General features: G+C 39.6%; 1 protein-coding gene across 1 annotated transcript in view; it reads left to right on the top strand.

The window, feature by feature from the left end:
- The first annotated feature begins 13,177 nt into the window (after positions 1-13,177).
- COL5A2 (collagen type V alpha 2 chain) overlaps positions 13,178-27,897 on the top strand; it is a 137,001-nt gene continuing 122,281 nt past the window's right edge. The window contains exon 1 of the mRNA XM_044241137.1: positions 13,178-13,587. Within this exon, the coding sequence (XP_044097072.1) occupies positions 13,494-13,587 (94 nt within the window). The 5' untranslated portion in view covers positions 13,178-13,493. The remainder of the gene's footprint in view (positions 13,588-27,897) is intronic.

The raw sequence follows: 27,897 nt of genomic DNA, 5'->3' as shown, positions 1-27,897 counted from the left end.
ATGTAGAAGAGAAAGGGACATTCTTGGACTATGGCATAAATAAGTAATTCTCAAATTCTCGGTTCGGTCTCAGGAGGCTTTTGTACTTTTTAAATGATCGAGGGCCCTAAATAAAATATAGTAGGTTATGCCTATTGATATTCACCACTTTAGAAATTAAAACTGAGACATTTTTTATTTATTTAAAATAAGAATATTACTATTTTGTGTTAACATAAATAGTGGATTTTTATGAAAATAGCAATACTTACCAAAACAAAAAGTTAATGAGAGGGAGGGCATTATTTTACATTTTTGCAAATCTCTTTAATGTCTGATTTAATAGAAAACAGTATGAGTCTCATCTTTGCATCTAATTTCAAGCTGTTGTCATTAGTTGTAATGGTTAAAATGTATAAAAAAATCTGGCCTTGCATAAATTATGCATTTGGAAAAGGGAAAACTTCGCAGATTCACCTTTGACCCCCAAACAAGAAGGAACACTTCGACCTTCTGAAGTCTACCTTTAGATTTGGGTTGTCTCGCATGGTTTACTTACTAGTTCTGTACTCTATATCTCATTTAACCCTACCGAATTAATGTTAATTACCTATAAACTGAGATTCTTAACCCACAATGTGGTTGAGAAAATTCAATGGTGTGTCCTTTTGAGAGTCCTCTGCCATATCCTAAGACTTGGGGTCCCACAAAGGTCATTTTTGTATTTTCTCTGTGTAATCAAATCAAAACTTTTATAATAGTTATGTTTGAAACGCTCATAGTCATAAATTGTAAAGGAATAATATTTAGTTTATGTGCATCAGTTTTAAGCAAATGGAAAGTCTCTTTTTTCCAGGGGAATAGCAGATACTTTCTCATTATTCTTTCCCATCTTTTCTCTCCAAACACTTACTCTCCTTTTAGCTCATTCTGTTAGACTAGCACTTAAATTGTAAGTTCTTTCTGAGTTCAGGCAATCTAAAGGGAACCCTGCCAGACTAAGGCATTGCTCACTTGTCCTTTTACCCACTGAAAATGTGTTTTAAATCGCTAAAAATAACTGCAGGATCCCACGCTGTCCTTTATTAAGCAAAGAACTGAATAGAGTTCTTCTCAAACGGCCTATTTGTAATTAATCATTCCTCAAATGTAGTAGAATAATAAGTATGATAGCTTATATTTTATTAATTTTTAGAACTTGTAAAACTCATTCATGAATGCTTCCTGTAATAATACTTGGAAATACAAAAGGGCTTTTACTGTCTTATTTTTCAAATAAGGATGGGACTCCGCCAATGTATGGAGCTTTCCTAAGGTCAAGTGGTTAGTCAGAGGCCGTCCTGAGACCAGAGCTCACATTTCCCATGGCCCAGTGTTGTCAGAGGTGATATCTGTAGAATAGTCTTTTCAGAGAGATCATACTTCAAGTTCTTAATGACACAAAAGGAGTTTTTGTTAATTTCCTTTTATATTTTAACCTAAAATTAGTTTGATTGTACTAGCTCTTCATTCCTTGTCTTCAGGATTTGGAATTTGGAGCTGTATTTTTCTTTCTAAAGAGTTTAAAGGGCTAGTAACACAGACTTACATCAGAGAGGGACTTAAAATATGTTCTCCACTTCTCTTTGCTATGTGGACTCTCAAGCTGCTGAAAAACCACTTTGGAGTGAACTTAGAAGACGAGATGAGGTTGCTATGTGAAGACAGAATTCAAGTCTCTGTATGGTTACTGATTCATGCACATTTTTTCTTGAGCTATGTCTTCTTTTGGAAGAGAGATATGGGTGTGGTTCTACAAGAAATAAAACCATGCAGAGTACTAGAAATACTTTTTTTGTTGCATGAATAAAGATGCAGGCATGTTATTGATGTCTTTGTGTGCGTCTCCAGTGACAGAGCATTCTGGAAGATATAGTCCAAGCGTATGTTAGTTTAGTAAAATCATTAAAAAAAAAACCTTGAAAATTTCTTGAAAAAAAATTCCTTGAAACGGAATAATTAGCATAGATACTATCTTGAAATACTGACTAGACTATTAAAAAATGAAAATCTTGTTAAGGTTGGGATTTATTGCTTTTAAATATTTCTTGGCCCCTCTTCCCATTTTGTTCACTATAAATACTTTATGCTTTTAAAATATTGTGTTTTGCTTAATAAGTTAAGTATTAATTTATTAATTTTATATGTATTTTTATTTATTATTAAGTATCTAAGTTTTACTTAAATAGTTTATGCTTTGTACTGTGAGTGGCCTTAATTTTGTACCATTGAGATTTAACTCTGCTAGGCTAGTGATTTCTTTAAGCCACTTGAATATTTTCCTTTCTGTCTTCCCTAATGTTCCTTTAGCCAGTCTCTGTTGGAATGCTATCTATGCTTTGAAGCTCTACTTAAATTCTACCACCTCCATAAACTCCGATTCCTTGTGACTCTATGTCCCCTTACCTTACCCTGTTTTTCTGTTGTTCTGTGCACTTCTGTAATAGAACTCATCCTGGAAGTATGTGGATTATAAATACCAATTCTTGCGTCACCAAGCCAGGTGAGCCCTTGGAGGGCAATGACTATGTCCTGTATATACTGGCATCCTCAAAGGAATCTCACAGTCAGTGTGCATTATATGAATTGCATAGAACTTTTGAAACTAGAACCCTCACTTACTTAAGTAGGGAGGATGGATAGAGTAGGATGTTCAAGGCACATTTGAAGAAAAAGGGTGTGGTGGCTGATGCCTCAGGAGCACAGTGACTTCCTGATTCTTTCCTTTTACTGACAATTTCCATATCTCAAATAACTGAAGTAATTTGAGAGTTTTTAGTAGGTTCATAAAAAATTGAGCAGAATTCAGAATAAATTTAGTAAATTGAGTGCACTATGGCTTCTGGAGCCACCTGATGGGCCTTAGAGATTGACTATAGAATGCAGGCTAATACAGGATCTCTTCTTATAAATAATTACATGTGTATAAATCTGATTATGGTTAAAGTAACAGGGAGAGAAATTGCCAAAGTTCTGTGTCTCTGGATTGTTTTACATTTACGGAAAAAGGGATTTCGAATGTTCCAGGGATAGTTCTGCAGATTCCTCTCATTCCAAAATCATGGAAGTGGAGATGATGCTGAAAGGGAAGACAAGGCACATTTATAAAATCTCCCTCATCCAGTAATGTCTTATGATTGCAGTTATTCCAGAGAAAACAAAAGTAAGTCCCTGTAAAATAAGCAAATGAGGACCATGTGTTCTTCCAAATCTCAGGAGACAGTATCTCTCACATACTTAAAAAAACCATCAAAATAATATGCTCTTCAACTGGTGAGTGAAACCCATGTTAGTATTTTCTATGTATTAGGAGTAATCACCCAGTGTTTGTAGTAAGTGATCACAGCGGGCTTTGATGCCCTCATCTTTGGGGCCAAGGGGGACTCATTTATGTGGTGCAGTAACTTAAGATCATACTAAAAGTCAAGTTTAGGAATTGCCTTTTCACCAACTCTTTTTGTATTTTTTTTGTGTGTGTGTGTGTATGGATATCTACATATTTTTATTTAATAGTAATTAGAGAAATATGATCTAAACATACAGAATGTTTCTGATTTCTAAGCAATATAATCAATGAGCCACTGGGTTCTTATAGTGTTTAGGATATTGGAAAGAGCTCAAATGTCCATCAGCTGATGAATGGATAAAGAAGATGTGAGATATATAAATAATGGAATATTATTCAACCATCAAAAAGAATGAAATCTTACCATTTGCAATGAAGTGGTTGGCGCTAGAGTGTATTGTGCTGGGCGAAAGAAGTCTGTCAGAGAAAGACAAATACCATATGATTTCACTCATATGTGGAACTTAAGAAACAAAACAAACGAAAAAGATAGAAAAGATAGAGGGAAGCAAACCATAGGAGACTTATACTATAAGAGACTTAACTATAGGGAACAACTAAAAGTTACTGGAGGGGAGGTGAGTGGGGGTTGAGTTAAATTGGTGGTAAGTTTTAAGGAGAGCACTTGTGATGAGTGCTGGGTGTTATATGTAAGTGTAAATTACTAAATTCTACTCTAGAAACTAATATTTCAGTGTATGTTAACTAACTAAAATTTAAATAAAAATTTGAAATAAAAAAAACATTGAAAAACAGCTACATAGTGACACATTTTAATATTTATTTATTTATTTTAAAGATTTAACTTCTTTATTTGACAGAGAGCACAAGCGGGGTTGGTGGGGGCAACAGGCAGAGGGAGAGGGAGAAACATGCTCCCCGCTGAGCAGGGAGCCTGATGCAGGGCTCGCTCCCAGGACCCTGAGATCATGACCCGAGCCAAAGTCAGATGCTTAAGTGACCTAGCCACACATTTTAATATCTAATTAAGACTTCAATTAATGTAGTTAGAGCCTATCTAATTCATAATTGTATATTTATATCAAAATGAGCTTATTGATTACTTGAAGATATTTAAATAAAAATTATAATCCAAATGCATCATATATTTTTCATGCAATACTCTCATTTTATCTTCTTAATGATTATTAAAGTACTCGAACATTAGAAAGAATTGTGATAATATGGATTATGAATAGAAGTTTCTGCTTTTAAGCACTGATTAAGACTGGACCACTGATGGTCATTTTCTATTTGATATGTCTACATTGAGGAGAGGGAGATGGGTTGAATCTTTTTAGTTCTCGCAGGTTATCTGAAAAAGGATTTTAAAAAATTAGTATTGATTGCTCTGATACAACTGATAGCTGGTATAATTATTTTTATTCAAACACTGGACACAAGTATGAAACGTGAAACGGAACTACAGCATGAATGATATTTCAAATGGCTCTTTCATATAGAATGTGATCTTTTTTTTTTTTTGCTATCCTTTCTTAAGAGCCAGTTTATTAAAACTTTTTGAATATTCTCTCCTGAGTTGCAAAACAACTGAAGGAATTAGAGGAGCTGAAAGAGTGGTTTGCCGCAACATACAGGGAAATTTGAAATATTAGACAAAGTGATAGGCTTGAGAAATGTGATGAAATACATCACATCAATTTCCTTGTCCCCTACTTCCCTCTCCACACCAGGGACATAATTCCCAGACCTCTGGCTGCCACATAATTGTCAAAAGAACAACATCAGAACACAGAGTCTGGTGGACTAAATCGCTCCTTATTTTGTTGAGAAACAACTTAAGACTCTTGGGCCTTTAATTTTTTAAAAGCAGTATATGGAGCATAACAAGCTCACTCGGTATAAATGGCTTTTGGTGTCATTGGGTTTCTGGACAATTTCTCCTTTGTAGCCTGTACCTAGTCCTGCCATCTAAAAAGTTTCCCTGAGGGGAAGCCCTGACTCATGGACGCTCATTTTAGCTACAGAGAATTGTCTATTCCAATGCAAACAATCATCTGTGTTTTAAGATTTATTAGGCTTAATAAACAATGGATTAATGGTTAAGAAAGAGAGAATAAATTTAAACATGCGAACATAGAAATTTAAGAAAAGGAACAAACTGCTGATACATGCGATAGCTGGGATGAAATCACAGAACCAGACAAAAAGGGCTACATACTTTTAAATTTTATTTATATAACATTCTGGAAAGGCAAGTCTCTAGGGATGAAAATCAGATCAGTGGTGCCAGGGATGGGGATGGGAGAAGATTGACTCAAAATGGAGGAACTTTAGGAGGCAAGAAAATATCCTTTAGATTGCGATGGTGGTTACAGAATTATGGACATTTGTCAAAACTCAAAGAACTATACACCTAAAAATGTGAATTTTTCTCTATTTAAAGCACGCCTTGAGGCACCTGCTGGCTCAATCAGTAGAACAGGAGATGATTCCAGGTTGTGAGTTCAAGCCCAGCATTGGATGTAGAGATTACTTAAAAATAAAAAAAATTTTTAAAATCTTAAAATAAAAGAAAATAAATGAAAGAAATAAAGCTTGCTTTAATAAACAATATAAAAGAAAAAAAAACAATGAGGGAATTACTAGAGTATACTGTGGTAGATAATTCAACTTCCTTCTACTGACCTTAGAATTTATGTAAATTTTAAGTTAAATTTTATTTTATTAAGAATTTTTATTGATGAGGTGCCTGGGTGGCTCAGTGGGTTAAGCCTCTGCCTTCAGCTCAGGTCATGATCCCAGGGTCCCGGGATCGAGTCCCGCATCGGGCTCTCTGCTCAGCAGGCAGCTTGCTTCCTCCTCTCTCTCTCTGCCTGCCTCTCCGTCTGCTTGTGATCTCTGTCTGTCAAATAAATAACTAAAATCTTTAAAAAAAATTTTTATTGAAGTATTGCTGACGTACAGTGTTATATTAGTTCAGGTGTGCAACCTAGTGAGTTGACAGTTCTATTACACAATGCTCACCATGGTGAGTGTATTTACTGTAAGTCACCATATACCGTTATTCGTAATATTATTGGTTATATTCCCTATATGCACTTTGTATCCCAGTGACGAGTTTATTCTATAACTGGAAGTTTGTACCACTTAATCTCCTGTACCTGTTTATCTATTTTACCTATCCCTCAAATATCCTCCCCTCTGGCAACTGCCAGTTCCTTTTATTTATGATTCTGTTTCTGTTTTATTTCTTCATTTGTTTTGTTTGTTTTTATTAGATTCCACATGTAAGTGAAATCACATAGTATTTGTCTTTCTCTGTCTGAGTTATTTCACTTAGCATAACATCCTTGAGGTCCATCCATGTTGTCACAAATAGCAATATTTAATTTTTTATGGCTGAGTAATATTCCACTGTATACATATTAATGGTAAATTTTAAACTGATCAAAATTATGTTTTTTAAAAGAAGCACTAATGCTGTTACTTGTTTTTATTTAACCAGAACATATATAATAATATTACTTTTATGCCAGACATTGTCTAAGCACTTTTCAGAATGACCTGGTGAGGTAGGCAGGGTTATTACTCTCGTCATGCAGACAAGGAGACGAAGCTGCAGGAGGACATGCAGGTTCTCCATAGTCACGCAGCCTGTCGGTGGCGGGCCAGGATATGAACTCTGGCCGGTTTCCAAGTCTGTGCTAGAACCACTACTTTAGTGTTACTATTATTATTATTTTAATTTTTTTCTAGCTTTATTGTGGCATGATTGATGAATAAAATTATGTAGACTTAAGGTGTAGAAAGTGATGATTTGATATATATGTATATTGTGAAATAATAGCCATATATATGTATATTGTGAAATAATAGCCATAATCAAGTTAATTAACAACTATCATGTCATTGTGTGTGTGTGGTAAGAACATTTAAGATCTACTCTTTTAGCAAATTTCCATGCTGTCACCATGCTGTACATAAGACCTCCAGTTTGTGGACCTTTTTAATATTGCTTTTCTAGTTAGTAAAATTTGAATTATAGTTTAATTATTATGAGGTACAATGGATTGAGCGCTAGGACTTGGAAGCCTATGTTTGAGACTCTTGTTTGCATTGTGTAACTTCTGAAAAGTCACTAACCTCTCTGAATCCCAGTATAAACAGAACTAATCATCCTGACCATATTACTTTACTGGGTTATTGCGGGTCTCAAAGACTAGATGTGTATTCAAACAGTACATAGAGAAGAGGGTACTACAGAAGCTAATATTATTTATCAGATCACTTATGATTTTGTCTCACAGGACTCTTCATAACTTCTAAATGTGAGTGTTGATTGCCTCAGGAGATAGTATTTGGAAAGTGTAAAATCACAAACTTTTCTCAAAATATGACTTATTCTGAAACATATCTAGATTAAAATGAAAGTTTATAATTTAAGAAGTGAACAATTTCTAATACAAAAAATTATTTCTAATTATGCTTATATGTAGAAAGATATTTTTTAGTACAAATACTCAGCTAGAGGTAACCTATATTTACAAAATTTGGATATAGATAGAATTTGTAATTAAATTCATTGGTTCATATATTTGTTTACTTGAAAAAATATAATGCTAAATGCATTTCAAGGGATTCTCCCAGTATTGTCCATTGGTGATGGAGTTTAAGATAAGGAAATAAACATCATATAATTTCTTTGAACCTCAACTCCTTGTTATAAGAAGACTATGCAGCCAGAGTTCTAAACCTGGATCTGGTAATTCCTTGATGTATGACACAGTTACCTATCTTTGAGCCTCAATATCCTTTCTTCATCTGTAAAACAGGGAAAATAATAGCACTTATCCCATAGCATCGATTTGAGGATTAAGTGAATTAATACATATAAAATGCTTACATAGCATTTGACACATGGTCAACACTTAATACATTTTACCCGTTACTACTCTTGTTATGGTTACTATTTGCACAGTGGTTTTCTGCCAGAAAGAGAGTGTACTCGTAATACACAGGCTTTTTCTGCTCAGAAATTACGGTGAGGCTGTCTCTTAGCGTGAATGTGCGGAGGCGCATCTCATCTGTTCAGTGCGCTTCTTCAACTCCATTACCAGTTTCTCTTCCCAGCCAAGATCGTTCTTTCACCAGGATCAGCATTTTCCTAGTCCCCTGGCTTGGGTCTTAGAGTCATTTTATTTGGGCTCACTGCCGCTTCTCTCATGGCCTTTCGGTCATCAGTTCTACTGATTCTTCACCAAATGACGCGCATTCAACCAATAACTATCGGGAAAATGTGAATAACCAAACAGTGTCGTAATCCCAGGCGGCTTTCAGTCCAGTAGGGGAAACAGACATACCCATGGCATGCGACGTTAGCGGTGTCTGCACAGAACATGCCCAGAAGCGCTATGAAGGCAGAGCCGGGGTCTGTCTGTGTGGAAGGCGGGCTGGTAAAACGTAAGCTTTGGCAGCTCTGTCATTCTCTTAGTTGGCAGAGATGTGCTCCTCAATCTTTCCCTTTACCTAAATTCTCAGTAACGGTATTTCCAAAACTTATCTGGAATCCCCTGCTTCCTCTGTTTTCACTGCCCTTCTCGACTTCGAACCACCATCCTGTCTCATCTGGAGTAGAAGTTCTTCCTTACTTGTGTTCTCACTTCCATTCTTGCCTCGGGAGAATACATTTCTCGTAAACTATTCATACTATTTAAAAATCAGCACATTAGAGTGCATTATTCCAATGAGAATCTTTTCCCATTGCATTTGGGGGGAAAAAAAAAAGTCCTTACGTATGATTCAACGACATTCTCTCCGTGACCTGTAAGACTTGAGTAACCAACCCTAACCAGAAAGGGCTTTCTTCCTATTCTTGCCCATTCAAAGGTCTTTCCTATATATGCAAGAGGATAATGGCCTTCCAAAGATATCTATGTTTTAATCTTCAGAAACTGTGAACGTGTTACTTTTCATGTCAAGACGGATTTTGCAGATGTGATTAAAGATCTTGAGATGGGAGAAATTATCCTGGATTTTACAGGTGGAACCAATAGAGTCACATTTGTCATCAAAAGCAGAGAACCTTTCTTGCCTCCAGTCAGAGAAACATGTGGCCACAAAAAATAATGTCAGCCTGAGGCTATGTTGCTCGCTTTGAAATGGAGAAAGAGGCTGTGAGAATGTGATTGACCCCTGGAAGTTTAAAACGGAAAAGAAATAGATTCTCCCCTAGAACCTCTATAAAGGAGCGCAGGCTGCTGACACCTTGATTTTCGCCGAGTGAGACCCAGACTTGTGACTATCAAAATGGCAAGATATTACATTTATTGTTGTAAATGACTAAGTTTGTGATAATTTTTATGACAACTATAGAAAAGCAATATATCATTCCAGGCCACTTACACTTGCCGTTCCTGCTTGGAATGCCATTTTCTCTCAGTTCTCTGGGAATTGATACTTTCTCAAATTTTAGGTCTCTGATTCACTGCTGCCTCTTTCAGTGGGTCTGCCCTGATGGCCCTAATCTACGACATTCTTCCCAGTATCAACTCCTGAATGACTCTAAACCAACACACTGTTTACCTCCTTCTTGGCATATTACCGTCTGGAATTACCTGTCTGCATGCTTGTTCACTTCTTCCCTGCTGTTTTCCGCTCAAGGTTGGAAGCTCCACCGCATCAGGGACCCTGTTTCTGTTGTTCGCAGGTGTGTCCTTAACTCCTTGAGTAGAACCTGGCAAGTAATAGGCATCCAACAAAGACTTGTTGAGTAAGGGAATGGATTAGACCAGGGACATGGTGATTTCAGGCAACTCAGAGCCTGAGCAGAGCTCTGAGGTGTGAACTTCCTATGTGCCTGGGGAAAAAAGTCCATGTTTCCAATGGCTGAAGCCAAAAGAGGAAAGCAGAAAGAGATGGAATCAAGAAACAGGCATTTTCCTTTTACCTCTCCCTTCATCTCCCCTGCCATCTCCTCCCCTTTTTCTTCTTTTAAAATATCATATAACTGTATCATGTAAGTACTTGGGAGTTAATAGTTTTTTAGGAAAGGAAAAGTAATTGAGTGAAGAAATGCATAACAAAATCAACAAGACTTGGCCATCAGTTGGATGTAGGTTGAGGGAGGAGAAAGGGTGTCTTCCTGTGTTCCTAATCTTTGGGACTAGAGTAATGGTGACAGTGTTAATGCATATAAAGAACAGTGAGAGATAATGCTTTCATTTTGGATTCCTTGAGTTTCATGGACTTGTCCAGAGAAAGATGTTCAAAACAGACACTTGGAAACACAAGTCTGCAGATCTGCAACTGAGGAGGAAAGTCTTGACTGGAAACCATGAGCATGTGAATGGAAGTAACATCCAGGGCTCTAATAGTTAATACAGCCCAAAAGAATGGGCAAGGATGGGAGAATGCCAATGAGACAATGCTGGAAAACATAATAACTCTCTGAAAAAATTAGGAAAGGAAGTTTGGACAGAAAAGGGGGGTATAAGAGAAGTTTGTGGGGCCAGGAAGTCTTGGGAGGATGGAGTTTCCGTAACAAGGGAGTAGTCAGAGCCTCAAATACTACAGGGAGAAAAGATGGAAGGTCTTTGGGTTTCTCGATGTCTCTTGCTGCGCCGGTGATGATGTTCTAATGAAGACGGTCAAGTGTACCTAGGAGTTAAGAAGTAGAAGGAAAAGAGGAAACTATAGAAGATGAGTAGTTCGGGGGAATCTTTGGGCTTTCTTTTTTTTCTTTTTTTGAGGATAGAGAGGAGGACACAGAGTAATGTCCTGAAGGCACATGAAGGGACGGGACAAAGAGTCCAGAGGGAAGGACCGACCCTGATGTGCTGGGGCATCTTTTCTTTGGAGACTGGAAATACCGGTGTTCGGCCTAAGAGCTAGGAGGTGAGAATACTCACTTCGGAGTCAGCATTTCTGAACAGAACCTGAGTCTAAGTCTACCACTTGGTAGCTGAGCAAACTTGAACTGGTAAGCTCCTTTGAATCCTTACGTATGATTCAAGGAAAATTATAAATAACTTTCAGGGTTGCTGTGAAAGTGGATTTGGTACAGACTTACCCAGAGGCAGGCATTTTTCTGATATGTGCACTTGGGAGGAGCTTATTGAAATTGTGATGGGCTTCTGAGCTCCCCAATTAAGCACTAAGGCCTTGAATTAGTTCAGGGACTGAGGAGTGGTTGGATCCGCTCTGCCGAACGCAGCCACATCTGTGAAACCAACACACCTGGTCAACACCTGTGGATGTGCTCCTCTTTTCCGAGTTATAACGTAGGACCCTAAAGCTGATCATAGAGGAAAAGCCTAAGTCAGAAAGCTCATGAAGACGAGCTAATTTATCACAGCTGTCCTGAAAATATTTGCTGTGTCCCTATCACACCATATGCTTTTGGTTTGACAGGAAGAGGCTGAAACTTGAGTGAACCGTGAGAGATTGAACTGTGTTCTTAATCTTTCTTATAAAAGTGAAAAATTTAACTGAGAGGGACAGGCTTACAGCCGCTTGGAAAGTTGGTCCCCCTCTGGAATACATCTCCAGAGATTCTAGCTCCACGCTAAAAATTCAAAGGTTCTTGGATTTCCTCTATAAAAAGTGATAGTGTATTACTTACCTAATCGCCCTCCATCATATCTCCTTTCTCTGAATTTCTACTGGGGTTAATACACCCACACGTGTTTATACGCTCCAGCTTATGTTTCTTATTTCATGTGAATTTATTTTTTTAGCATGTACATGTGTACCTTAAAGGCAACAGTCATGGCTTCCACTTCTCTTGGGTCGTTGTCTTCCTCAGTGCTTAGTGCCGTGCAAGGTGCCTGACCGCTGGTGAGTAACTGGAGGCCGCTGACGCCCCTGTGTTGTATAGCGTAGCCATTCCAGGTGGAGTCAAGATGGCAAATGTATTGGATTATGTAGAACATTCTGAGGTCATTAAGTTCTTGGCGAGGCATGAGCAGTGGCCCAAAGTTTATGAATATTGCTGGTAAATGGCTTGTGTCACTGGGATTGTCACCGTCCCTGAAAAACTACTGTGGGAATAATAACACCACCATTTCCTCTTATATAGCTCTTTGTAATTTGGAACTTAGTTAATAGCATATTCCTCGTTTTAGTGTCACTAAACCCTGCACACAGGTCAGGGCAAAGCCCTTTCCTCAAATGAGCAAATTGGAGTGCCTAGAGATAAAGGAGTTCATGTTTACGAAGTTGGTAAGTGGCAGAGCCATTGTTGGAAGTGAGGCCTGGAGTGCGGTACACCTCCCAGGCCTTCACAGGGACATCGCAGACCAGTTTTCAACAGAATAAAACTTTCTGGGACAAGAGAGACCTGCAGATGTGTTCCCATAAACGAGAGATGTGGAGAAACCCAGAGATAGTCTTAAAGTATGACACATCCCAAATTTATTTGTCTGAAACAGTCCCTTCGCCTGGACTTGACTTGGGCACAATTTTAATCGTCCCCTTCCAGAATCTGGGAAAAGAAACAAAACCTGGCAAGGAGACGAGAATATGTCCTCTTCAGTCAAAAGAAAGGGTTAAAATTCGATCCTTTGCAAGCGTAAGGTGGACAAGAGACCTGGATGATCTCGACACCAAAATCAAGGCTACAGGGCTGTATTTCCCCCCTAATGTCTTTTTCAGCTTATAGGGAAAAAGTGAAGGGGCGTGTGTCTAGGGGAAGGATTAGGGAGGGGGGAATAGGAGTATTTTCTTCTAACAGTCTGTCTTTAAAAAAAAGAAGAAGAAGAAGAAAAGAAAAAAAGAACTAAAAGTTTGTTTCTGTGATTAAGCGCCCATTTCTGTTTAAAACATAAACGGAGCGGGGACAGTTGGAGGCTCAGAGACGCAGAGAGGCGCGCTCTGATTTGGCTGTTTACCATCAATCAGACCGTTGCTTGGCAGACACTGGATAGTTATGAGCCTGAACAAGCTGAAAGGGGGCAGGAAAAGAAGTGGAGGCAGCATTCTTCCTATTTAAAGCTGCATCGCTTGAAAAAAGTTTTCTCAGACTGTGCTGGAGCTGGTGCTGGGAAGGGGGTTTGCAGAGGCTGCCCCGGCCCAGCAGAGAGAGCCGAGGCCGGCTTCATGGTGCTCCAAGAACCGTAGAGTCCCTTCTGGCTCCCGGCTGGACCCGCATGTCTCACCCTGCGACGAGATGGCACACTGGCTGCGCGCAAGCCCTCTCCTCCTGCTGACCCTTTTACTAGGGCGGTTCGTCTCCGCCAGAGCCCAGGACGAAGGCGAGGATGGTGAGTTCGCCCTTTGCTCTGCTTGTGCTGTGTCCGCGGGTTTGGGATGGGGATGCCCAGCCCAGGGGAGGGAGAGGGCGCGGGGGCACTTGCAGTGGGGAGTGGGGCCGGGGCGGGCAGAGGAGCACCTGGGAGCGGCCGAGGACCGTCAGATTGTCTGCAGACCCCGCTGGGCAGAGGACACCACAGGGTACTGCTGCCCAAGTCCCTCGGGCTGAGTCCTTTTCGGCTGCAAGGGGAGGGGGAGACGTTTGAAAGGAAAGCGGAGCACTTGAAGCGGAGCCCTGCAGGCAGGGTCACCAGAGGGGCTCTGTCCTCGGGCTGGGGCAGGGGACCTCAGGCCGCACAACTCTTTGTGTGGAAGGACCTCTGCGGCCACTGGGTGACGGACTCCTCTTTGTCTCCGGCCTGGCTCTCCTCCCTTCACAGACTTTCCTTCTGTCCCTTCCCATTTGGGATCTTAAAACCGCTTCTGCTGACCAAGAGCAGGTCTCCTTTACCTCCCGGTGACAGAGGCTGAAAGAAGCCAGATTCCTGAGACTGTGTCCCCCTCCCGGCTGCACCATCAGGACAGGGGGGTCCCTGCCAGATGGCGGAGGCAGCACCCCTGCCGCCTTTCGCATGAAGTATCTCTCCTGGAGCACTTGCAGGGACATTATCCTTTAGATGCAGGTTTCTTGCCTTTTTCTCTATTTTAAGACGAACCTTGCCTGTTACCGACTTTTTTTCCTATGCAGTTTGCTCATGTGAGGGCTGGGTTGTGTAGTCTGCTTAAGCAAAATGCCTGGTGGCTATAAAATATAAGAAAATACTGAATTTGGTTCCACTGATTATTAAGTCCTTGTTCTCCAGACTTGTTCTTTTTCATAATAGGCCATTATAGATTTTCATGATTATTTAACATCAAACTCAAGCTTTTACAACTTAGCACATGTAAACCTTTTGGCTACCGTCTTTCACATATACTTTCGTGTTTATAGATATGCAGATGTATGTATATATTTTTTAATACCTGCTTCTGTGTCTTTTTGCTCTGAAAATGATCATAAAATTAGTCTAGAGGCCATGAGTTCTAAGAATCATTTTCAGAGTGAAAATAAGAATGTGAGAGGAAGACCCAACAATCTGTCCAGAGTCCCATAGAGGGGGCACTTCCAAAAACTTGAAACTTATTATGTTACTTTTTATGTTTTCAAAAACGAGGCAATTTACAAAAAGTAAAACTCTTCAGTTTCTTTGTATTGGTGTGAAAAACATGCATTGGTTGGAAGGGTGGGGAAAATACTTGGGATGTAGAAGTCAGGAAAGGGGAGAGAAAAAACACAGAAAAATTATAATAGAAGCAACAAATCTAATTACTAAGGGGACAGTTCACTCCCCTCCCCCACCAAAACAATCAACAACTTTAAACTTAACACAGCACTCCTTGTTAATGTTTTAAAACAACTTTTACAAAGTGTGACAATAATTGAGCATGGGAATAAACGGAAGGTCTGTCTCGTAGGGTGTATGGAATCGGCCACTTGTTAACAGACTTCCCCAAATAGCTGTAATGACTCTGTAGGTGCTTCTGAAAAATAAGGAGAGATTATTTTTCTTATTATTAATTTACACAAATGTTAGACATCTGTTATTTGGTGCAAAACTGCCCCATCTCCATACCAATCTCTGTTTCCCCGGTGTAACCAGGATTCCAGAGCACAGCAACTGGAATCCCAAATATCAGACTTTATAGTAATAGTATAATTCCTTGCATTCACATCACAAAAAATAAATCCCTCTGTCTTATTACTCTACCTAGGAGAGTATATGTGATAAAAATTCAATAGCGAAAGAAAGTAGTATGGCCCTAATTAAAGGTGATCTAGAAAAGAATTCCAGAATCCAGTATACTGAGTTCCGTGACTTGGACTGACTCAGGCGCATATTTTGGTTTCAGTTACATTGAATGGATACTTGGCAGTACTCTGTTTCCCCTGTTCAGGCTTGACACAAGCTTAATAAACATGTCAGAGTTTTGAAACTCCATGTGATTTTAAATTTGGGGAAGAGTAAGTTCAGGTAAATGTGTTAAAGAACTAACTAAGGTACACATGCAAAGCAAGTATATTTTTCAAATTTTAGCTATAACTAAAAAAAAGTGCTATTGACTTTGCATACAAATATGTCCCCTTTGAAATGGAAAGACACGTTATCACATGTAAGTGGATATTTACACACTTTCATATTTTTCTTTTTAATACTTCAAGGTGTATCTCTAATCTGTTTGACTGTGGTTATTTACCGGAAATGTAAACATAAGCCTAGTGCCTGCCTGATAGAAATACTTATGAACAATGAGGTAAAAGTAAGTAAATCAAGTCTTAGGCCTTTTAGGTCCAAACATTGCTACTTATTAGTAAATTTTAAGAACTGAAAAAAATAAAATAAAATAAAATAAATTCCTAAGAACTGAAAGGAAGTTGGGCTAACATTAATTGAAACTGTTAAGTAACCAGAATCAGAGTTAGAATGACAAAATCAGATTTTGATGAGTTTTGGGGTATGTGTGTTTGTGATGGTGGTGGTAGGGAGCTTTAAAAAGGTTTCCCATTTGTTTTTTGCAGGAGAAAATACTAGTGCATTTATAATAATTGTTACATTCCTAAACAAACTTCTAATACCTACTCAGTTATACACATTCTTGCTATTAGAAATGGACAGAGTTAATCTTAGAAAATCATCTTTGGTATGAATCCTTGATTTCAGCAACAGAGAAGTAACAGAGAGGAGAAAAGGTGCCGAAATGTACCATTTTATTTCCGGAGGCCAAGCAGGTGCCATAAACAAGTGGAGGGAGTACGTGGTTGTGCATCGGTAGGGGATGGCGGGCCGGTGGAGAGCTGAAGGTGCCTGCCCCCTTTAAGACGTTCAAAACTAACGTTTTCAGAAAGCACTGCATAAGCCAAATGCAATATGTCTGAGTGCCAAGTTTGGCTCATGGACCATAAATCTGGAACCCTCTTGTTGCAACCCTACACTGATATCCTGGACCCAAGCCAACTTCTGATTACTAAGAGATGAGGGGCCGACAGTCCTTTTTATATCAAGGTCTCTTGTATTTTATTATGCTGCATCTGCCATTTATCTCATCATTAAAATACAAATTTGAAGACACAAATGCTTATTGCTCAGCCTTACTTGGATCAGACCACTTTAAAGGAAGCAGAGAATATGAATACATAGCTTAAGATACTTGACCGTTCATAAATTTTTTTAAACTCATTACTGATAAAGTAGATACTTTGGATTGTGTAGGATAGGCAAACTTTTACGGTGGATGTTTTTATCGTGGTTCAGCTGCATCTAACAGAAAGCAATAGTTTAATTTCTTGTTTTCCATTTTTAAAAGAAGCTTTTAGTTAAGGAGTGAAAGCCTAGTATATTAGCTTTACAAAGTCATCAAAGACTCAATCTCTTTCTAGTTCTTTACTTTCATATCCCTAGGGTATAATCCTTGAGTGATGGTTCTAGGTGGCTGCTGGAGTTCCAGCCATTACATTTACTTTCCAGGCATCTAAATAGAGCATGAGAGGCAAAGGCGGTGGTTCTCTCTCTTTTCATGGAGACTATTAGGCCTTCATTCCATTTCAACTTATAGTGGCTGGAATTTAGTCATCTAGGCACACAAAGCTACAAGGGGGCAGCTAGGAAATGTAGTGTTTTAGCTAGGTAGCACTAGCTGTGTACGCTACTGAATAGAGTTATGTTATGAAGGATATGAAAGACAGAATAGCTGCTAGGAAGCAACTCTAGTCCCAACCACAGTGAGTGTCAGTCACTTTCTGTGGAATAAGTCTTCTAATTTCAACGGGCAGGATATAGTTGCGTGATCAGATCTACCCTGGTTATTGTTCACTTCGGAGTAGTGTGTGAGACTAAGATCATTGGAAGGCACTGAAATGAGTCTGCAATTCTTTGCTTCCTGATTCTGTCCAGATAAATTTAGAAGTATCTGTAACTTCTACCCAAACTAAACTGAGGCTTTACTTTGAAGAGTGTATCTCTCTCTATACATGTAGACTGTAGATCGAGAGATAAAGACAGTATTTTATCTTGAAGAGAGAGAGAAGAGAGGAAAGAACATGGTGGGAAGGGCAGAGGAAGAGAGGGTGGAGAGTCTTTCAAGCAGCTCTCAATCAGAGCCTGATATAAGGCTCAGTATCAGGACCTCGAGATCACCACCTGAGCTGAAACCAAGAATCAGCCACAGTCAACAGACTGTGCCACCCAGGTGCCTCAATACAGATAATTTTTTTATAAATACAAATACATATTTTTATAAATAAAAATAAATACAAATATTTGTCTTTGTATAAAGAAATATATGCTTTGGCCATGACTCTTTGGGTTAGTGGTAAACAGTACACGGGTCCACATTGAGATGGCCGTGTGGTCATCTGAAGAGCTTGTTACCAGTATGGATTCTGGTAACAAGAATGGATTCTGGTATCTGGTATTTTCCAGATACCCCAACTTAGCAGGTTTGGATGGGATTTGGGAAGCTCTCTAGGGGATTCTGATTCGTGTTGGTCAACCACTGTGTGACATCTCTGCCTAACACTCTTGATCTTGATGTGGACCGGTTAGGTTCTTGTTCCAAGACGACACAGCTGTGACTTGGTGGTAACTTGATACTCCAGTGATTCCCTTCAGTTACAGGTCTGCTTAATTAAAGTTAATAAATAAACCACTGCAGATTCACTGTCATTTCTGGAAAAATAACTCCATGCCCAAATCCCACTGATAGTGGCTTATGTAAATTGTTCTACTATACAGTAGATGCATGTTATTAAAATATATCTTAATAGGTGAATGTGGAGTTTTCATTTTCTCTCCTTTACTTCATATTCTTCACACTTTTAGCACTGTCCCCGCAGACCTACAGTTCATGGGGTTGATCATTCCAGAAATGCCCATAATGCTGGAAATGAGGTAAAAACAGGAAGAGAAAGTTTTGTTTTGAGGAACTGGGATTTACAAGATTGAAATCATGTCAAACTATGATCACAGGAAGAAAACTATTTAATTAATGTACTCCCACTGGAAGGACAATCCATATACATCATCACCTGGCCTTTTATTACATTTATAAAATGTTTAAAAGTCAGTCATTTTTTGACCTTCCATTTTTTGCTCTGAGGTCACATTGAAAAATTTAGATTTACATATGAGATATGTAGTAATGGTAGGGGAAAAGTCTAAAATTATTAGTTATTAAGTGATTCATTATATAAATTTGGCCAAGTTGTATAAGTTTATATAAAATAATGGAGTTGGGAAGATACTCACAATTCAGCTTTTCTCTTGATTACTTTCCATGTAAATTTCATCTAAATTTCCTGTAAGACTGTTGAGTCATGATAGTCAGTATTTTTAAAAGTATCTACTTTTGGCATTTGCTGCAGCGAGCAGACTATCCTATGGAAAATTTTGCCTTAAAGTTGTAGCCACATTGCAACCTTAGTGTTTTTATGATAGTTTATTAAAATGTTCAAAACTAAGCCCTTCAGAAGAAATCAAGGTGCTTTCATCTTATACTGTGACTATATTCTCTAAGGAACATGTGTAAGAGAAATCCCACTAGTGGTAAGTAATTAGTGGGATTCTGATAGCGTAAGATTCTTCTTATCCATGTGCCTTCTACAGAGAAGACAGCAACGTCAACAATATTAGTGAATTCAAGTGTCCCTGTAGCTCTGTGATGTAATGTTCAAACTCAAAAATGTTTACATGCTTTTTTTTTTTTTTTTTTTGCTTTTTTAAAAAAATTTCTCCTGGGAAAGAGAAAAGACATCTCCCAGTTCTCTCTCTTTCATCTTTTTTTCTCTTTTCGGTGTCTGCTCAATCAGAATTATAAATTCAGTTGCAAGAGAAAACAAATATATTCTCAGTAGAAATGTTGCTTGCATCCTAAGCATCACAGCCTTAAAGTCTGTGTACTTGAGTAAAGAAGCCCAGTCTGGCAGTCATTGGGAAAACACCTGGTTCTGGTCCATCTCTGGTGTTTAGGAGTTCTGCAACCTGCAAAGTGTGTTTTAACCTCACCAGACTTTTGGGTCCTCATCTGAAGTTGGGAAAATGTACACACCTCTGTCAGTCTGCTGGGACTCTTGGAACTTACCCCTGAAGGTAATTTTAAAACACTTAACTGAGACACAGAAAGTGATATTACAATCTGATTTCAGTCATCACAGATACAAACCTTAGTGGCATATTTTTGACTTTTACCTAATCTTTGAATTTGTTTTGAAAAAGCTTCTGGATTTGTTTCCCTTCTGTGGTTTTGTCGTTTCCCACTTCCCAGGGGACCTTTCTCCACCAGTCGTCCTCTCTTTGCTCTACGGACAGCCACTTCCTTTCTCTGGGGTCTTTCCCCTTATCTGGTAAACAAGCTCGGCTCCTCCCAGGGCCGCGTCTGGCTCCCACCCTGTCTTAGTTCTTCGTCCAGCTGCTCTAGGAGAAGTACACTTTTCTGCCTCGGTCTCCAAGCCCTCTCTCATCCCCGTGCGCTCGGGTTTTGTCTCCTCTACTCCAGTTAAGCTGGTCTAGTAAGCTGAGGACTAAAATGTGTGATGTTCCGATGGGCCCCTTTACTCTGTTTCATCAGGCTTTCTCCATTATTTGATACAATTGACCACTCCGGCTTTCTTGAAAAACTGTTCTCTGAAAGTTCTCCCTCGAGCTACCTGACCTTTTCCTGTCCGCTTCATGGGCAACTTCTCCCTTTTTCCTTTGCCCCTCCCCCTTTTCCCCCTCACAGGATCTGGTTCACTGGTCTTCCCTGTTTATTCTCTTCCCAGATCATCTGGGAATCCCTCTCTCTCAGGATTTCACTTAACAGCTAATGGCTGAGAATTCGCAGATCTCTCTCTGCAGTCCTGACCTTCCCTACCTTCCACGGACGGGCCATAACCTCTTCAAGTTCAGCGCATCTGAAACTCGACTCATGATCGTACCTTCAAGACAAGAGCATGTTTCCTATGTATTCCTTATATCAGGGAATGACAACATCATCTTACCTGGTCACTAAAGCAAAATTCCCATCAGTCACTTAATTTTACCGTTTTATCTGCTCAATATTTCCCAAATATACCTCTTTTCCCTCTCTTCTACAAATGCCTCGGTTCAGGTACAATCAAATCCCTGGATAATGGCAAAAGCATTTGAGTTCCTAGCCAGGCCTCCTATGCGGCCGCTTCCCACTCAGGTGTGTGCAGAGCTCCTCCGTTGCTGCTGTGACATCAAACTAAACTCTGATCACGTCATTGCCGGCTCTGTCACCTGCTGGCTCCTGTAATCTGAGGGAAAGAATCATGTGCAGGCTCCTGAGCATGGCATATGAGACCTTCTACGATGGGGCTCAGTTCCAGAATCTTAGTCCTATCATAGCTGTCACTCCCTGCCTGAAAACAAGAATTGCTTGTAGTTCCCAGCTCCCACTGCACCCGCACGTGCCCTGTACCTTTTTCCTACTTGCTTCTGTTTTCCAGGTCCCATGCCATGTTATTAATTCACTTTATGTATTAGGCACATAATAGTTATTCCTTGAATGTGTACCAATTAGACATTATTTTAAAAACTCTAAAAATATTTCCTAGCATTTACTCAACTATTAGTGAACTTATATCAAACTCAGTTTTTACAAATTTGTATAATCTTGCACAATTTTTTATTTCTTTATGTCTTAGTTTCTTCATCTGTAAAATTGGAATAACAATATCGACCACGCATAATTATTATGAAGACGACTGTATATATAAGCCACCTATGTAGCGTAGGTCCTGACAACAGCAGGAGCTCGTTAAATGATCGTTGACACTATTTCTCCATTACTGTTTAATTACACAGCAATGACAACAACGCATATTAGGTGATTATGAGGATGAAATTTAGATATCATAGAAAAATAAAAGAAACAACTTTTGCTCCCAAAGAGACGAAAATCTAGTGTAAAACTTAAAATGCAATTTAAATTTACTTAAAATGTAAAACTTAAATTTTACCTACCATTATAGTATGGTCATTCTGATAATACATCAAAGTATGCGACTCATTTCTAGCTGGGCTATATTCTAAATCCATTTAAAAATGTTACTCTTCAAACAGTAGATCTTTATTGTGTGGCTCCTTGTGTAGGTTTATTATGGGCGAAAACCAAAGAAACCAAAACATCTTTCCATGGGAGACTGTCTCATGGCCCTGCGGTCTGAAGCGTCCCCCGCCCTCCCCGTGTCACACCCGCACTTCATTCTCTGCCGTGGCTTCCCCTGTGTGAGCCAGGCACGGCTCCTTCCAGGTTGTGGGGCTACCTCACCCCTGTCTTTGAGCTGTGTCTGTTTCGGAGTTTATTTTCTGAAACTATGATCGTCATAAGAGTCTCTGTTCCAGTTTAGAAGTGTGTTTTCCACACCGCATGGCTCTGGGTTGCATCAGGAATGAGAGGAATCGCTTCTGGACACAGGGATTGCCGAGGCAGCTCCCAGGACGGAGTGGTCCTGCCATGGGGACCTCGCAGCAAGCCTCTTCGTTTCCCAAAGTCTGCTGGTTTCTTCACTTCTTTTACTCCCAGGAGAATGTTGTGAGCTTTACTCCAGAAGGCAGAAGCTGGTGTAGGAAGTAGGCACGTTGTTCACATTCACTCATTTCCTTTCTTTCTTTCTTCTCAGTTTTTTAAACTTGAACAAATGACGGGTTTGACTTAGAGGGAGGTATGCATATGGAAACTTGCCAGGTAATTTGTAGCTATGAATTCTTTTAATTGAATCTGTATTATTCAGTATGGTGGTCCTGTGGCCATCCGTTTTAGATTCTTTCATCATGAAATTCTAAAAATGTGGGTGGGTTCCATAGCAAATAAATTCATTTATAGAGATTTAATATTTTCATTTATCTTAAATAGCAGTGATGCTTATTTTTGCTCCTGAGGTAGTGGAACCTATCAGATTCCTGTATTCTAGTTTGAAATTATTTTTAAGCCATTTCTCTCTCATTCATTGCAGAGCTTTATATTGAAGAAATGATTAAGTTACAGTTTTTTTAATATGATAATTATCTTTCTCTGATTGACTTATTTCGCTCAGCATAATACCCTCTGGTTCCATCCATGTCGTTGAAAATGGCAAGATTTCATTTCTTTTGATGGCTGCATAGTATTCTATTGTGTATATATACCACATCTTCTTTATCCATTCATCTGTGGATGGACATCTAGGTTCTTTCCATAGTTTGGCTATTGTGGACATTGCTGCTATAAACATTCGGGTGCACGTGCCCCTTCGGTCACTACATTTGTATCTTTAGGGTATATACCCAGGAACATGATTGCTGGGCCACAGGGTAGCTCTGATATGAGGAATTGAGAGGCAGGGCGGAGATTCGGGGGTAGGGAGGGAAAAAATGAAACAAGGTAGGACCGGGGAGGGAGACAAACCATAACAGACTCTTAAACTCAGGAAACTGAGGGTTGCTGGGGGTGGGGGAGGGATGGGGTGGTGGGGTTATGGACTCTGGGGAGGGTGTGTGCTATGGTGAGTGCTGGGAAGTGTGTAAGCCTGATGACTCCCAGACCTGTGCCCTGAAACAAATAATATATTCTATGTTAATAAAAACTGTTACAGTTTAATTCAGAACGTCATCTTTCTCATGTTAGTGCTAACTTTTGAGCTAGAATTTCTGGTAGGATGGACTGGTGGACACTGAGATTAACTCGTTACCACAGAAGATGAACTGCAGAAAAAAGTTCCTCATTTTCTGGTCTTTGGCTATAAACACAAAACCTCTGAAGTTTTATAAGGAAAGTTGATACTTTATTTTGAGAAAGCAGAAAGATACTGGTCATTCTGAGGCAAATGAGTGATGATATAAGAATTTTCTTTTACATGAATTTGTACTTAAAAAACCAAACCAAAACAAAGCAAAACAAAAAAACTTGGGCCTTGAAGGAAGAACCACTGAACATTTCCTCAGGGATCTTGTGTCCAAGCCTGAAGGAGCTACAAATCTTATGTCTTTCTGAGTGTTCATTAAAAAAATCTCATTTCTTTCTCTAACCATTTCCTATTTCCCCTCAAATCTTGACATCTGCCCATTCGATTAGGCATGTGTTTGTGCTTTTATTTTTCTCCCTTAAGCATAGTAAAACTGAACTGAATTTTGCTGAGAAACAACTAGTAAATTCCTGAACAAATGGAGTTCTCATGAGCCTGGGAAGATCTCGGTCTTTTTACAATCTGTTTATTTTACTTAAAAAAAAAAAGAAAAGAAAAAGAAAAAAAAAAGTGGGATAATTACTTTAGAGAATGAGACAGAAATGAAACAGAATTAGTGCTGTAGAGATTAACCAGTGACTACATTCAAAGTTCCGTTGGCAGTGCTTGTGTTTGCACACAGGGAGGAGGGTGGAATAAAATTAACTTAGTACGTTTATGATAATTAAGTTAGTATTTTGGCGTCTTCAGCATATAAATATGTGTTTCATAAACTTGTGGAAGGTCCACTTACCTGAGCTACCTGGTATTCCTTCCACATCTGTTCCATGGATGCAATGTTACAAGGTCCTAGAAGAATGAGCAATTTCAGTTCTAGAAAAACAGTTTTCAAATAGATGACTTTAGTTTAGTTTTGTTCTGTTTTAGGAAAATATGCTTTCAAGCTCCTTTCTGTTTGAAGGGGAAGCACTGAGAATTCTGCGTGAGAATTAGGGTCTCACACTGCGGTTCTGCTTGGATGTTGTCAACTTCCCAAATTTTGCTTCAGATTACAGACTTTTCCTTGGAGCCTGGGCTCCCACCAAAACTTTACTGTTCTGTGTCCTCTTCTCTGCTACTCCATGAGAAATACACAGCACGTGCTTTCTAGTTACTATTTAATGCCCAGTATTAATAATATGACTCCCTTACAATGAGAGCCAATTATATGATAAATTGTCTTTTGCAGTCTTTTTTTTCCCTGTTCTCTGACCATCAGAATCAGTGGATACTGTGGTCCTGGGTGAAAACTCCACTCTCAGATCGAGTCTGTGTCTCACGCTTTGGGCGGATGAAATAGGGCTGTCAAGGACATTCTGTACTTGCCCATGGATGGTTCCAGTAAAGACATTACAATCATTTCAGATCCATTCTGATGAAACTAGAAGTTGCCTAAGTATAATCAAAATGGAAATTTGCCCACCACATTCCCACTGTTTCTGAAGAGGACTTTTGAGTTTCTTCAGGGTAGAACCCCGTGGTAGTGCATCACACGGAAGGCTTCGGTGTGTGGAAAGATGGGTTCTCTGGGTGCACAAGGGTGCCAGTTAGCATCTCTGTAATACGCTAAAATGGAAGTCACCAAGCTTATGTGAGACTTCATGATTGGACCTATATCATATCTTGTGAGATTTATTTAGAGAATTTCAAAGAGGTTGGGGAAGTTTGTGACATCCACTAATTTTTCTTCTTTAATTTCTCTATTTTTTTACCCTATATTCCTAAAACATCACCATTTTAGAATAAAGAAATAGACAGTAACATGATACTATATTTCTTTTTTTTTTTTTTTTTTTTTGCGCCAACAGCATATATACTGTAGGTTGGGCCTATAGATAGAAGGAAAAGCTCATTGTTTCAGTGAGATTTTTTTTCTCTTTTTGATTGTAGGAAATTCCCTTGGTTCCCAACTATTACCATTTTTTGATACGTAGAGCCTTTAACAGTTAGCAATTTCTACATTTCAAACTTCTCCTTTTCCACTTACTTTCCATGGGCAGTTAGTGCATGGTCCTTGGAGTCTCACGTTTGGGTCCTGATCGGCCATTTGCAGCCGTGTGACCTTGAGCAGGTTGTTTTTTTCATCTGCATATTGAGAAATTGAGTTAAAATTCCTCTCACTTTAAAGGCACTGAAGAAAAGCAGGTGTTCCTAATACTTAGGTTGATTCCCTGATTAGACCATTGCAGGGTGTTTTCTGCTGCTGTAATTGAAACAATTTCCTCCAGCGCCCTCCCAGTTACTCGGGGTGACGGGAGAAAGACTGAGGGAGCAACGACCTGTAGGTCGTTGGGGGCAGAATGGGAGGTTAGGGGGAGAAGCATAACGGGGAGGTCTGAAATGGCAATAAATAAATGTTATTTATTTAATGTTTTTCCCTTGAGCCAGGCCTGGGCCCACCTTTCGATTACTCACAAAGCAGGTTAGGAAAAGCAAACCCCCCAAGCCCCTGAGAGTTATACTTTGGTATTAGGGTGCAACCCACCAACTTGGCAGTACATGTACTCACTTAATTTTATCCTTTTTTCTAATCTAATGACTTTGGGAACTGTTTGCCCGTTTGGTTCAGGGAGGGAATTGTTCAAGAACAGTGAAAGTCTACTTCACATAGGAAACCTCTGTTTATCTTCCTCGTATTTTACTGACGTAAAGGCAGACTTATTTGACCCCTGAGCAGTGTCTTCGTGAAGGATGGCGTTCGCATCCACCTGGGCGCTCAGTGGGGAGGACGGCGCGGTGTGTGTGAGCTCGCTCGGCGTCTACTAACTCCACTTGGCAGGAGCGCCGTGGGAGCACTGCCCGGAGTCAGATGACTGGAATAAAGTCTCCCTCTTTCCTTATAAATTCCTTATAAGAAGCCTTAGTGGCCTCATTTATGAAATAGGGATCATACGTTTTATTGTCTAGCAGGTACAAAATAAAGAATTCACACTATGTGTGGAAACCCTGCTGGCTGTGAGGCAGTAGAGGGATAGCATGGGTCAGCATACCTCTGCTGCACCGAGAGTTAGCCGAATGCACACCAAGGGTTTTCTTCTGAGCCAACACTCACGTTAGCAGTCTGAGGAGTATCAGACTCTCCATCGACACGAAAGAACGCAAGTTTGGGTGTTTTGAATTGGGGAAGGAAAAGTACCTTCTTACAGAACTATCTAGGAACCTCCCAGAGCCCCCACATAGGAGTTAAACAGGAAGGAATGAGAACAGAGGCTTTGACTGGAGGATAAACAGAACAAATAGGAAAAGAAAACGTGATTTTTATGATGTAACTGGACTGTAGTCTCTCCACAAGCAAAAACGTAGCTTCCTGGCAGAGGCTGAATCCGCTATTATCGTGACTTCTCCCACCAGGAAGCCTCTCTCAAAATCAAAGAAAAGCTCTGAGGGCCTGTGTGTAGCACGGGATCCCTTTCCGCTGGGTCAGAAGGGGACTTCGAGCTGACCGTTTAAGCTGGTGACAAATGTCCACACAATCCGAGCCCCGTGTTTGGACAAGGGTTCCATCGCTCTCAGGCCTGTCTGCTCTCGGGGGTGTTTTAAGACGTTTTTCTTGTACAGGGAGAAACATGCAGTTACGGAGATAAGGGCTTCCACCAAACAGACTGTTTTCTTTCTTCCATGAATAAATTGTTGAAATCATTTTAAAGAAAAGCTTCTAGATTAAAACTGGGCCAGGACACACGAAATCTGCATTCTCATGGCAGATCTGTTAGGAACTAAGTGGGTGATTCCTTGGAAGGAACTTAAAGTCTCTGGCCTCAGTTTCTTCACTTCGTAAACCTTGTGATCCATTACGCAGAGCAGTGCTTCCTGCTCTGAAAGTCGGGGACCGACGGCTCTGGGCACCTGCACCCGCACCGGCAGAGTTGTGTGCGCGCCTGCGAGGAAGCTCACAGACGCTTTCGGCAGATTGAGGTGTCGGGCAGAGTCTCTGTAGATAATGTGTTTCTGTACTTTTAAATTAGGATTTCATGTTTTTATCCATGTTTGTCCAGTTTTTACCGATGGTTTATTTCAGGAATACAACTTCCGATTTATGACTTTGGAAAATGATCTGCTTTTCGGTGAATGGCTTTATAGCAAACTTTCTAGGGAAGTCTCTAAAATCAGACAGAGTTTCTAGGTAAAGGTTCCTTCCTTCTGCAGGGCACAGAGGGAGAGGGAGAGAGAGGATGTTAAGCAGGCTTCACACTCAGCGCGGAGCCGGATGCGGGCCTCTGTCTCACACCCCGAAATCAAGTCGGACGCTTAACTGACTGAGCCAGGAAAAATTTCTAAGTTTCTATAAATTTATGAAAAAAATTTATAGTACTAAATATAGTACTAAATTTCTATAAATTTATGAAAAAAATTTATAGTACTATGGCCTCAAATTTCTATAAATTTATGAAAAAAATTTCTAGTACTAAATATAGTACTAAATTTCTATAAATTTATGAAAAAAATTTATAGTACTATGGCCTCAAATTGTGTAGGTTTCAGGTAATTTTGAGCTTTCCAACAACAGAGAAGACACGTACAT

The sequence above is a fragment of the Neovison vison genome, chromosome 3, assembly GCF_020171115.1.
Source record: "Neovison vison isolate M4711 chromosome 3, ASM_NN_V1, whole genome shotgun sequence".
NCBI classification, from domain to species: domain Eukaryota; kingdom Metazoa; phylum Chordata; class Mammalia; order Carnivora; family Mustelidae; genus Neogale; species Neogale vison.
This window is presented reverse-complemented; position numbering and strand designations above follow the sequence as displayed.